The sequence below is a fragment of the Aythya fuligula genome, chromosome 1, assembly GCF_009819795.1.
Source record: "Aythya fuligula isolate bAytFul2 chromosome 1, bAytFul2.pri, whole genome shotgun sequence".
In the NCBI taxonomy this organism is placed as follows: domain Eukaryota; kingdom Metazoa; phylum Chordata; class Aves; order Anseriformes; family Anatidae; genus Aythya; species Aythya fuligula.
The window spans coordinates 42,315,928-42,329,986 of NC_045559.1; the positions used below are offsets into that span (position 1 = coordinate 42,315,928).

General features: G+C 38.0%; 1 protein-coding gene across 1 annotated transcript in view; it reads left to right on the forward strand.

Annotated features, from left to right (window-relative positions):
- OTOGL (otogelin like) overlaps positions 1 to 14,059 on the forward strand; it is a 96,719-nt gene that overhangs the window by 6,705 nt on the left and 75,955 nt on the right. Inside the window, exons 6-12 of the mRNA XM_032207556.1 lie at positions 149 to 303; positions 4,705 to 4,826; positions 6,320 to 6,525; positions 9,363 to 9,490; positions 10,119 to 10,225; positions 12,437 to 12,543; positions 13,303 to 13,428. Coding sequence (XP_032063447.1) covers positions 149 to 303; positions 4,705 to 4,826; positions 6,320 to 6,525; positions 9,363 to 9,490; positions 10,119 to 10,225; positions 12,437 to 12,543; positions 13,303 to 13,428 — 951 coding nt within the window. The remainder of the gene's footprint in view (positions 1 to 148; positions 304 to 4,704; positions 4,827 to 6,319; positions 6,526 to 9,362; positions 9,491 to 10,118; positions 10,226 to 12,436; positions 12,544 to 13,302; positions 13,429 to 14,059) is intronic.

Here is a 14,059-nt window from a genome sequence, read left to right on the forward strand (position 1 = left end):
GAAGTGAGGTTATCTTTCATCCTTGTTGTCCATTTTGTTTATAAGCTCTTATTTCCCTTCTAAGCATTTACTTCAGTGGACACCTTTGCCACCTGTCAATTTTTGAATACCATGCGTGCTTGTTGTAAACTCAGTGTGTTCTTTCCAGTTCCTAACACTGGTAAGGACCGAGATGGGATTTGCAAGTCATGGGGACAGTATCACTTTGAAACATTTGATGGCATCTACTACTACTTTCCGGGAAATTGCTCCTATATTTTTGCAAAAGACTGCGGTACTCCAGAACCCCAGTACACTGTTTGGGTAAGTATGTGAGCATACATTAGAAATAACATACTGCGTATACGTGTATTTCATAAGTAAAGTAAGTAGAGAGAAAATAAATAGATCAAACTGTAGCATTACTTACTTAAATACAAAACTATGCTGCTGGAAAATGTCTAAGCATGTTTGCAGCAACTCAAAACACCGATGAAATGATAATCAGCAGAGTCAGTATATTAAAAATAGTGTTTCTTACTCCCTCTCTCCTAAAAAGGATCTCTGTTCTCTCCTCTCTGGGAAATCCTGTGTAGCAAAATTGGGTCTTAAGGCAGACCTTGGAAACTTCAATAAACTTTAGCTGTCAGATTGTAGAAAAAAATTGAGTTGCCAAGTAAATTGAAAACAGCTGTTACCTGCCTGGTAGCTGGGCACCCAAGTGTACCAATCTCCAACTTGCAGCCATTGACATGCAAGGATGTGGAGCTACCTCCCCTGGCCCATGAAAAAGTTTGTCCCTGCTGTGGATTTGTGTTCTAATTTTGGATTACCCCTGTGTCATGCAGAGAAGGTTAACAGCTCAAAAGCCTTCATCTTGACCTATGTATAGGGGGCATTCTTTTTAGTAATTTCCTCAGATTTATGGGTATCCATGGTTAATGATTTTGAGATCAGGCAGAGTTCAAACCTATATCCTCTTTGAAGGAACGTGCCCTAACTACCAGGCTATAGGTTACTGTGGGCAGAGAACATAAGCTCATTATGGTATTTTTTTCAATGGTTGGGATTTGCTGCTGGTTGGGCAGGGGAGGGGGAACAAGAGAGGTCCTAACTGTAATGCAACCATGGTGGCCACAGTGATCACAGGGGCAAATCTAGGTTCTGATTCCTGCTCCAAGAACAAGTTTTCATTTATAAACATATGATTTCCTGTCCCCCCAAATACTAGCATCTTGAGAAGATTAATCTGCCCTTTCTACTCACTCAGATCATAGGCTGTTTCATCTACCTTCCATTATTTCATTTTAATTCTTTGTATGCAGCTATTATCTCTTAGGAGATTTCAGAAAATGCTATAGCAAACCCCGAGATTATATTAAAAATCTAGAATCTTTATTTCAGTGTATTCCAGTTGCTCTGGAAAGGGAGAAATTACCTTTCAGTTGCTGGAACAAATGCCATACTTTGTTAAAAACTTAAAATGTTTATTCAGAAAAGTCACAAGTAATGCTGAAGCAATACAGTCACAATCAGCTGGGCAGTGGAGAGCTGAAAGTCTTGCCAAGTGCTCACATTATGGTCCTTCTGGTTTTAATAATCCACCTCTCTAGAGCAGAATAAAACAAAAGACCTATTTTGATTTTCCTTGATTGTGTTTCTGTCTTAGGACAGGCTTACATAGAAACCATCTGTCAATACTAGTAACATTTATTATGTCTTTAATTATAACTTTCTTTATACACGTAAAAACCCTAATGCTTTTACTGGCTTGGTTTATTTCACTCAGAGAAGCAGTAACTGTTTTTCACTTCCAGCATTAACTGTCAACCTAGGAAGATTAGTTAGTGTATGTGTGAGTGCTGTATGTGTTTACCAATAAATCTTTTCTACAAAAGTGATAGCTCTAGTTACTAGTTACAGCCCCCATTACTATGCTGGCAAAATGTTTCACAGTTACTCATCTATTTAGCTTCACAGCACTGTCAAGTAAATTGGTAACATGGCTCAAATCCTTCTCGCAGAAAGCTGATGCACATGGTCAGAGGAGTCACGCTTGAGCTGTCTAAACTCTGTCTACATTTTAATTTAGGTAATGGTAGCTAAGATTCACAGCATATCCCCATGCCTCCTCAGTTGTTACTAAAACCAGCACATATGCTTTTGAAGCATAGTAGTCTAGAGCATCACACCAGTTTGGGTATTCCTGCTCCTCTGAGATTAGCATAGCATAGATTAGCGGGAGTTTTGCATAGGCCCTTGGACAAGGTATGTTCTTCAGACTCACCTAAGCTACTGTCAAAGTAATACAAAACTGTGTCGTAGTGATTAACTGGGTAAAGCATACACACAGAAAGTTGGAGACCTGCATTCTTATCATCAGTCAGAGTAAACCTGAACCAATGTTTTTCATGTCCTGAGAGTGCACCCTGGCCAACAAAAGCCCTGTTGTCTCTGGGGATACAGACAGACCTTCTATGACAGAGTGACGCGCTGGGTGGATGAGGGAAAGGCTGTGGATGTGGTCTACCTTGACTTCAGCAAGGCTTTTGACACCGTCTCCCACAGCATTCTCCTCAAGAAACTGGCTGCTCTTGGCTTGGACTGGCGCACGCTTCATTGGGTTAGAAACTGGCTGGATAGCCGGGCCCAAAGAGTCGTGGTGAATGGAGCCAAGTCCAGTTGGAGGCCAGTCACTAGTGGCGTCCCCCAGGGCTCGGTGCTGGGGCCGGTCCTCTTTAATATCTTCATCGATGATCTGGACGAGGGCATCGAGTGCACCCTCAGTAAGTTCGCAGATGACACCAAGTTAGGTGCGTGTGTCGATCTGCTCGAGGGTAGGAAAGCTCTGCAGGAGGATCTGGATAGGCTGCACCGATGGGCTGAGGTCAACTGCATGAAGTTTAACAAGGCCAAGTGCCGGGTCCTGCACCTGGGGCGCAATAACCCCAAGCAGAGCTACAGGCTGGGAGAGGAATGGTTGGAAAGCTGCCAGGCAGAGAAGGACCTGGGAGTGATGGTGGATAGTCGGCTGAATATGAGCCAGCAGTGTGCTCAGGTGGCCAAGAAGGCCAACGGCATCCTGGCTTGTATAAGAAACAGTGTGACCAGCAGGGCTAGGGAGGTGATCGTCCCCCTGTACTCAGCTCTGGTGAGGCCGCACCTCGAGTACTGTGTTCAGTTTTGGGCCCCTCGCTACAAGAAGGACATCGAGGTGCTTGAGCGGGTGCAGAGAAGGGCGACGAAGCTGGTGAGGGGCCTGGAGAACAAGTCCTACGAGGAGCGGCTGAGGGAGCTGGGCTTGTTCAGCCTGGAGAAGAGGAGGCTCAGGGGTGACCTTATCGCTCTTTTTAGGTACCTCAAGGGAGGCTGTAGCGAGGTGGGGGTTGGCCTGTTCTCCCACGTGCCTGGTGACAGGACGAGGGGGAATGGGCTTAAGTTGAGCCAGGGGAGTTTTAGGTTAGATGTTAGGAAGAACTTCTTCACTGAAAGGGTTGTGAGGCACTGGAACAGGCTGCCCAGGGAAGTGGTGGAGTCACCATCTCTGGAAGTCTTCAAAAGACGTTTAGATGTAGAGCTTAGGGATATGGTTTAGTGGAGGGCTGTTAGCGTTAGGTTGGAGGTTGGACTCGATGACCTTGAGGTCTCTTCCAACCTAGAAAATTCTGTGAAATTCTGTGAAATTACTACAAGGCAGGAGTCATGCTCTGCCATGGCTGATGACTGGGAATGGAAAGGAAGCCTGACTGCAAAGGTAGCATCCTTTCTGCAAACTATAAAAAGGATGCATGCTGGCATATCATGCCTATTCCAAGTTCTGATAAAACATTATTTTTGTTTTGAGATTACTTCATTGCCATAAATCTGTATGCACGCTAAGATAAGAATTACACATTTTTCTTTTCTAGAAGTACACATCTGGGATCTGTTTAACACCTCTAGTAGTGGGCAGTCATGGAAATTACATATTGCCAATAGTTGTGAGACCCTATTTTGCAGATCTCTCTCTGTCTGAGTGATGCTTTCTGTGCTGAAACTGGGGAAGCTGATGTCAGATTCAAGGCAACACCCTGACTCACTACCCTATCTATGTACAATGGGGACAGGCAGACTTTGGAAGAGCCTACACTTCTCCAATGACAATGCTGAGAAACTAATGCAAAATGGGTTTTAACAGATGTGTTTATGTTAGATGCCTGCAGTAATCTGTGGGAGCACTCCAAAATCTCAACAAATCCTGAGTGGTTCAGGAGGGCATGCTGGATCAGGTGGTGCCAGTCTCAGCTGGCTCGGAGAATGCTGGCACTATGCTGAGGTTTTGTATTGCACAGTAGTCCTTTCTAGACCTCTAGAAAATGAGCAGTAGGGGTGTCTCAGTGCAAGTAACAAGCTCCTACACTGGCAGTGATAAAACAGCACACTATGGTGTCTATGAAGTTCATCTGTGTAAACTACCTATTTCACACAGTGCTTAAGCCACTAACTTGTGATGCTTTGTGCTGTTAGGCACTTGCTCTATTTCTTAGTAGTACTGGGTAGTATGAACTTCTGTTTTTGCATATGTTTGTAAGTATGACCTTTTTACATTTTAAATATTTCTCTCTAAAACTCTTTCAGTGGTTCAGTGATTCAGAAAAATAAATTATCATATATGACTTTATGAAAACTTGCACGAAATTGTTGAGAACAAACATTTATTCTGTGTGTGTATTCTTCCCCTCTAAGGTTCATAACAGTCCTGACTGTTATGGTTCAGTATATTCTTGTCAGAGGTCAGTCAGCTTATTCTTTTCAAACCAAGAAGAAATAATTATTTCAGGACATGAAGTAAGAAAAGAAGGAAAAAGGTAAGTGTTCTAATGATGGTTTCAAATATTTTATTGCAGAATGACAATGTGAAGATGCTTTTGACATCAACCAGAGAAAATAACTTACTATATATTTTTACTGATCCCTGGATATTCTATATTGGGACTGATAGAGTGCTAGTGTGAGAAGATGTAATGCTGTTCATGTAATACGTGAATGAAGTGAATACGTGAATACATGAATGAGCATGTGCACCCCATGAGCCTTGTGTTCAACTTCTCAGCTCTGACATTGGGATTAACCATATAAATTTTGTATAGACAAGGTCTACATCACAATAATCTGGTTAATCTTTGGTGCATCCTGATAACATTTTGAACAAGGTAGTCTTTATTTATGCTTGGTGTGCAGCTATACTGAATTCAACACATAACCTTCATATAAATAAGCCTGAACTAATTGAATCAAAGATCTTAATTCTTCTGTGGCCCTTTTGGGCAAAACCTCCACATTTCTGAGGTACATCAAACCCTCAAATATACTTTTTTTTTTTTTTTTTTTTCTAAATAAATAAATGAGTACAAGGCTATCAACTATTTTTACTGTTAGATAAAGTGCAGAAAATTTCAAAGACTTGTAAAGATGTGGGTTTTTTTGTATCACTTTGAAGGTGATTAGATTAGATTACCTTTGATGTAACAATGCTATTAACATCTGAGACTGATGGCTACTGTGCCATCTGTCTTCACCACAACAGAGGCAATTTTTGAAGATTAGGACTAAATCGTACTGAAATATTATTTTCCAATGGTCAATGGCTGAAAGAGGAGGATATACTTTTTTTTGGTCAAGGGTATTTTCTGTACTGAAAGTTTCTTTATTGGCATACGTCTAATCTGATGATCCATCTTCTGCCCAGAAGGGCTTCTGGTGTTCACCACACCAGGAACACTGGTAGTAGTTTCACAGAGCTTCTTGTGCAACACAGCATGCTCATGAAGTCATGTGCTCTTTAATATACCTCTTCTGGTCTTTGAAAAGAAGATTCTTTCAGGCTTAGAATTAGTACAACCGATAGATGTATACAGTAGAAAAGCATTCACTTTTGATGATCAATACAGAGAAGCAAATAGAAAAGAACACGGTAAAAATGTAACAAAAAATCATAGAATCATTAAGGTTGGAAAAGACCTCCAAGAATATCTGGTCTAACCATCCCCCTACCACCAATGTCACCCACTAAACCACATCCCTAAGCATAATGTCCAACCTTTCCTTAAACACCCCCAGGGATGGTGACTCCACTGCCTCCCTGGGCAACCCACTCCAATGCTTAACTACTCTTTCTGAGAAGAAATGTCTCCTAATTTCTAACATGAACCTCTCCTGGTGCAACTTGAGGCCTTTAAGTGACTGTATACAACTGGAAAAAAGAGTGTAGTGAGTTAGAAGGTGATATTTTATGTGGTATTTTTCTATCACTAACTTCATCTCATCTGAGCTCTTTGAAGTAGGCTGTTTATTTTTGCAGATTAATGTTGCCTCAGACAGTTGGAAATGTTTTCGTTGAGAGATTGGCTGACTATATTCTGGTGAAAACTACCTTTGGTTTTTCTCTTGCTTGGGATGGAAACTCTGGTATTTATATTAAGCTGACAGAAGATCATAAAGGGAAACCTTGTGGCCTCTGTGGAAATTTTAATGGCAATAAATATGATGACCTGATACTGCAAAATAGTAAGTAAATAGCTTAGAAATGCACCCTTACCTTTGTTTAAACAGGTTCAATGTTCACTTTAAAACTATTATATAAAAAGACAGAGTCCTTATTTCAGTAGAAAATAGAATATTTCTACTCTTCAATGCCATTAAAAATGTTAAGGGGGAAAAAAAACAGTTCAAGAAAGTATTTATATGTATGCTTAAGCCTTTCTTGCTCAGCAAAGCACTCAGGGTATGTTTATCTTAGCTGATGAAAGTGCCTTCAAATTATAAATAAATAAACAAATGCTTGTGGTTTTCTCTATGTTTAAGGATGGAGGGAGAAGGAGCAAAAAGCCAAAATATTAATATTTGGAAAAAACACAATCTTGAGTCATTCGTTTACATTACCATCATAAAAATATGAGTTGAAATATGTAAATCGTTAAAGCTCTTTCCAGAAAGTTGCTCATATCTCTCTGTTGTTATGTTGTGCTATGGGTCTCTTACTACCCTGTAGGATTAGGAGTTGCCCAATGCTGTATCTGAGGAAGAGGTGATTTGCCAAGTTGATAAAGTGTTCTGTAGTCTTTGTAGTTCTATATAGGGAATATTCTATAGAGACTTTGTCCTACTCACGACTAATATGAAAAAAGAGCAAGCTTGGGAATATGAGAAATCCTTTACTTAGTCTGGTAGAAATAAAGATAGGACTGTCTTGTTTGTACTGTTAGTTACCGAGAAAATCAAGTCCCATGTCCCTGCAGATCGTTAAATCACAAAGGTTATCTCACAGTAACTGTTTTCCCTCCACTGTTTTGCACTATTCATTGTGGTTAATGGGTAGGAGGTTTTTGACTTTCTTACTAAGGGAAGAAGCAGACTACATATCTTCGCATAGTCTTTAAAAATCTTCCCAATATAAATTCCTCTTGTCTTCAACCATGACAAAAGTATGTTCCTTGTTTCATACATGAACTTCTGCACACCAGGGTATAGTATTTTTAATAATTAACTGAAAGGGTTGATCTAAAATAATGAATAAAAATGGACTTCAGAGAAGATTTACAATTCACATGAATTCATACAATCTCTTCAAAAGTAATAATTTCAGTGTCTTTAAATATATTTTATAAAAGATTTGAAGTAGGGCAGCTGTTAGCTTTCTTTATTTACAGAACCACATTTTTTTTTCTATTGTCACGTCTTTAGTATTTTTCATTGTCAGAAATGACAGCATTATTGCAGCGTACCATCCAGAGCACTGTGAATCACTTAAACCTTGAACCAGTTGTATAACATGGTGCCTTGATTCTGTGCAAATACAAAGCAAGAAGTTCTGCTATCTTCACAAGAATATATTGCTAATTAAAGTTGCTTCTAAGCAGCAACTTTTTTCTAAGTGTTTCAAAATGTCATTAATCACCCAGGATGATGATTTATCTCCCCCAACTAAACTACTCCCACAGTAGTGTAAGGGAATTTTGTACACCTATCCTGAGTCTTACAGTCAGAATGCCCTGTATTTGCATTGCTGCAAATAAAGAAGGTGCCGAGACATGTTATACTCCATTTCAAAGTATGTTTTTAAAAAATCAGCTCATTTTTTTGTTTCCTTAATCATCATCTTTAATGGTATCTTTGCATTGCTTTAATATATGAGACTGTATCTGAGCATAAAGCTATTACAAAGACAAATATTTTATTTTGTGGCAATTTTTTTTTAAGACTTAGAACTGATTTTTCAAGCTATTTTGAAATGAAAATAAAATATTTTAAAATGTGCTTGCAGAACCAGAATTATGTCAACAGGTTTACTTCTTGATAAAAACAAACAAACAAACAAACAAACAAAAAGCAACAGCCTTTTATGTTTGCAAAGTGTTTTCTGTGTAAAATGAGCTCTTTTGTCAGAGAGGAAGAAAAGTTTTAACTCTCCCTGCTTCTTAAGTAAATCAGATTGGTGGTTAGGGTAATAGCTTTGTTTATTTGTGGAGATCCAAGTACAAACATATGATTATTGTGTTTCGTGGTTTTCCACATTCTAGAGTGTCAAATTTTGTACTTGTCCTGGAAGAAGTTAGATTAAATTTTGGAAAATACAGCCCTGTGAAAACAAAACAATACAAAACAAACCGTAGCTGATTTCTTTCCAATATCCCATCTCCTAACCATGCATTGATATAGATACCCATAGTATAGATACTAATTACAGTAAGGCTCTTCAAAGTGGAGGCCATACACCCTTTTTATCATATCTAAGAACATACAGAAAATGTAATATTTATTTCTTGCTGCAAAAATATGGAAATTTGGGGTCTGTTCCTCTACTGCCAACTTTCTTGTATGTTTTTGTGTGTATGTTCTTTGCCTGTTACTGTGACTTCCAATTATGCATTACATTCATTCATTCATTCATTCATTCATTCATTCATTCATTCATTCATTCTCCCTTGCTCATGCTATGAAGAGAACTGGGCATGTAGCATTACGTTTGTCATAGGGCTTTTCTGCACTAGGGGAAAGGGAGTGAGATAATAGTGCTAACTGAGCTTTGTTAAATATGATGAAAGCTTTAAATTATTTTAAATAAATGCATTCTTTCTTAAGTATTCATTGCAGTCCTTCTTTGAATTTTTATTACAAAAATGTCAGTAATTGTATTAATTTTTTTTTGTTTGTTTCATTTAAATGTGGTATAAAATATCACTTGTAGTTAAAAAGGAAAAATAACCTTTTTCTACACTCCCATTACTCTGAACATATCTGTATCTGAAGTAATGAATATATTTTAAAACTTTCAGAAATTTCCAAGATACCTTTTGTGATTCTGTTGACAACCTTTTTTTCTGGGTGTTCTTTTCATGCAGTAGGTGAACATACAGAAGACATTGCTGAATTTGCAAATAGCTGGGCTGTGCAAACCCCAGATGATGCAGCTTGTGTACCTACTGCCTCAGATTTTTCCAGTCCTTGCTCAGCTGATGAAAAATCCACTGAGGTAAATTAATCATATAATGATTTTTTTTTTTTTTTCATCTTCACTGCATAGTGACAGTACAAGAATCTAGCCATATACACCATACTGAAAAAAAAAAAAAAAAAACACAACTCAAATTCATTGAGGCTTTGTGAAGATTCAGATCAGGACTGTTGCTAGGGAATATCTGAAGATCTTCTGAAGTTTAGCTTAAGAGTACAAATGTTCAGATAGGATGTGCCAAGTGGTACAAGTCCACTGGCAGAGCTCTTTGTTGCTGCATTATTCCTGGGTTCAGTTACCAGTTCTGGCATCTTACACCTCATTATTTTAGAAATTGTGAAATATTGCAGAAGTACCATATTCCTGGATTGACATGAAATGCTTTTTTTTTTTTTTTTTTTTTTCTTTCTGTTAGTTTTCACTTTGCCATCTAAGCTCTATGCAGGAGCAGTTTGCAATCAAGACACTGCAGAGAGGACAAATCTTAGGAAGTACAGTAAAGGAGACATAATAAAATGAGACTGTGAGATTCTCAGGTTTTAATGGGAATATAAGGGATCCTGGATTAGCTCAACAAATCAAAACAATTATGCTCATTCAGAAAGTATTTGCTAATTATTGTTTCCTGTTTCTCCTTAATGTGTAGGACATATTCTTCAAGTGCCAAATATTCCTACAGTTTCCTTTTTTCAGCTGTCATGAAAGCATAGATCCATATTCTTATATTTCTAGCTGTATGAATGATCTTTGCAGGTAAGAATGGAGTTCTTGTGTATTTATTTTTGATGCATGAAATGAATGCTCACTCTCTCTATTCAGACAAGAATTGAGCAGTACTGAGTGAAGTTAGTAGGAAATGAGTTAAAAGTGAAAGAGATGGGGTTTCGCTTAGTGGGTGATTTACTGTGGAACCAGAGGACGCGCAACCTTTGTCTCTGCCAAGGAATAGTTTGATTGCTAAAGATTTACATAGATTCAAGGAAAAACTAGACAAATGCTTGGGAAAGAAATCTGTGGAAAATCACTAATGATAGAAGAGAGAGCTGCTAACCACTCACACACAATATACCTATATCTGGAAGTCTTGAATCAAAAGTAGATGGCGATTGGGAAAATCTACTGGGGAAATGTCAATGATACTGGAAGAGTAGGTCCATTTGTCTGACACAGTTGTACTATTCTTCTGATAAAAATATAGCAGAGTAACCTTTCAACTACTAAGTCATTCAACTTAGTAGGCTTTTTTCAAAATTGTTTTATTTGTATAAATTAAGAGATGTTAAAAGAATTCAGCACTCACTGGCTTTGGTGGGAGTTATATTACCTCAGATGCTTGTGTTTTATGCAACTTGGTATTCTTTCCTTAGCTCCAGACTCCCATTTAGTTAATATCAGTTGTTCAAGCTAAACAAGTTCTCCAGAGCATAACTGAACAGAAAACTGAGCAATGTATAACTTCCTTTTAGAAAAGGTTTTATAACTAAGAAGTAATAGCAGATACTATGATGGCCTTCTCAGAGTATCATCGATTTAATCAAGAGCGTACAGAAAAATTCACAAGACTAAAAGTAAGAACCATTTAGAAGCATCCATTACAACTTTTTAGTTCATTTTCAATGAATTTTTGACTTTCTGTTTTGCTACCAAATCAGTATGGAAGAATATGGGTTTGTAAGCAGGTCTCCAAAGTGTGCTTCCTGAAGTTGATGATCTGTACATTGATTTTGCTAAGAGAAGAGCTGAGCTGCTACTTCATAATTCAGGAGTTTATTGTGCCTCTTCTTTAGCAAAAGAAGAATAATGAAAAGGAAATTTTCGAATGTGGCATTGAATCAGTGTCATGATGCTAAGGAGGATTTGATTTTTGTCAAATTGCATGTGTGTGTTGATATGAATTGTGTGAATGTTAAAAACCTTGAAGAAAGTTTCTGTGTCTGAGAACCTCATTAATTTAGGCTTATTTTGTTTATAAAAGAGACCTCTCTTCTTGTGTCTTAGTGTAAGTCTATAATGTTTCTTGTGGGGCCACTGTATATGCCAAGTATTCTTTTTATTAAGACCCATTTAATTGGATTAGGTAAGGAGAATTGGAAGAGATTCTGATCACTGTCATGAAGAATATAGTGCAGTTTGATTTGATAACGTGTTGAAAGCAGAATGCAAACACTATTTATTGTATTCTCAAGAACATTAATTTTGGAAGCTTGATCTTTTGTGCTGAAAGACAAACTCAGCTAATCTGTCCTGGTCATGCTTTACTAGAAATGTCTTGTTGTGACTAGTTCATTTTGTCATCAGGTTCACAGTGAGTGACAGGAGTTGTTGAACTTTCACGGTAAAAAAAAAATAGTGGTGTCTTGCCTTATGTGATTTGAATCTGAATAAAATTTGAGGTTACCTAAATATTGATGAATGTCTCTTTACTTGACCCTGACAAAAGTGCACTGTCTGGTTTCTTCTGTACAGACTAAGGTGGAGATAATGACTTTGTTCAAGGTTGCACTGTCTTGTAATTGTCTACAATAACTGGTTGATTATGCTTCTAGTGCCAAGCACTTCAGCACAAGGTCAGGAGGTTACCAACAGGGTTCTCCTCACCTAAGTTCAAGGACTAACTATAAATCAGAAACTTTAACTTGTTACTTGGCTCAGAATGTCTCTTATCAGTGTAGGACAGAGTTTCCATGTCATACAGGAAGGAGAGAGACCAAGACATAGATCTTGACGTCTTCATGACAAGGTCATGTTTCCCTTTCATCATAAGCATATATTTTTTTCTTATTTTGTAATAAATTACTATTTTTGTATTCAGTATAGTTTATCCTTCTTCACAGTATTTTCAATAAGTATGCCTCTAAAGCTGAGCAGCCTCAGCTGACTGAACTATCCTGAGCAGTGTTTGGTGGCAGAAATTTGTAGATGAGATTTGAGTTTGGTAATTGCTCCCTCGTTTTATCATTTCAGAGTGGATGATGATGAAACGTACTGCAGAGCCGTGACAGAGTACGCTCGAGCATGCTCTCATGCTGGGTCCCCTGTGAGGGATTGGAGGGACGATTTTCCTGCCTGTAGTAAGACTCTTTAATAAAGCATATCGTGTGAGCTTTGAAAAACCCCACATATCCGTTTCAAATAATTCCATCTTGACATTTGTTACTATTGGACTCAAACCTGATACCAAAGTAGATCATCCAGCTTCACTATTGCTGGTGAAAAATGAGGTAAATGATTTCCTAGAGGAATATTTTAATTACATTGTGATCTGATGCAGATCCATTCAAAATTCATGTTTATGCAGATTGCTTGAAACTTCATGTATGCTGATCATATTCTAGGGGGAAGAAAAAACATCTGTGGAGATCTGATGTTGCCCCTCTTCCCAGCTGACCTTTCAGCCTCTACTGGCTCTGTAACAGAATGAATACAGTGAATCCAGCTCCTTCTAGTCATCACCACCACCCATGAAATGCAGTTCAGTCTCATCCACAGAACTCTGAACTAGTTGAGATATGAACACATGTTCCCCTGTTACAGAAATTATAACTTCTAGTGGAGAAGTGATGTAAGAACTTGATAAATAGATTTTAATACTATGACGTTGTCATAGTATACTATGAAATACTAAAATACATAGAAATACTGTGATGAGAGATTTGTCACAGTTCATCTGCTACAGTTTCTCCAAACAAACACTGTACCTGATCTGAATAATTACCTATACCAGAAGTGTTGCACAACTGTTTGTTCAGATAAATAGGAGTTCTCCAGTATGGGAAGAGAAATTACACTAATGTGCAATGTAATAATGTTCTTTTTTTTTTTTTTCCTAGCTGAGACGTGTGAAGACAGCTTTGTACACCGTGATTGTATCAGTTGTTGTCCACCAACCTGCACCTTTGAAAAAGATTGTCTTGGCAGCAACTTGCACTGCTTAGATGGCTGTTACTGTCCAGATGGTAAGTACTGGTACTTTTAGGTGAAAAACATGTTTAAAGATACCATGCAGCATAATAATAAAGTTGTGTAAATAGACTATGCTTAAAGTTAAAACCAAAAAATATTGTAATTTCTGCTTTAGCTGTTGTTACTCTCACTGTGATTCTGCCTTTTGCTGTGTTCTAAACATTTATCTAGTCATTGTGGTTTAGGATGAAATATCAATTAAAACCTGGAGCCATAACTAATGCTCTCTACAATGAGGGATAGCATAAATTTAATCCACTTTATCTGAATGACTCCTAAACCTACTGAGGTTTTCTTTAAACAGAATGTATCTTACACTCTGTACAAGAAACCTTCTTTTGATCTGTACTAAACAAAAAGTAGGGACTGGACTATGAACAGTCCTATTCTGGGAGGATTGAAGATTATCTGTTCTCAGAATCTTTGTATTTTTGGCTCTACAGTTTTACACACTTCAGGCATATATTTTTCATAAAGCAACCATTCAGAGTGAAAACTGCTTTGAGAGAGCTATGTTGTTGATTGCTCTGGGCCATCTGCATTCACTAGGTGACTCTTCATGTTGGTCCCTGGCTAAGACTGATGAGCTCACCTTCTGGCATATTTGAGTATTTGAGTCAGATG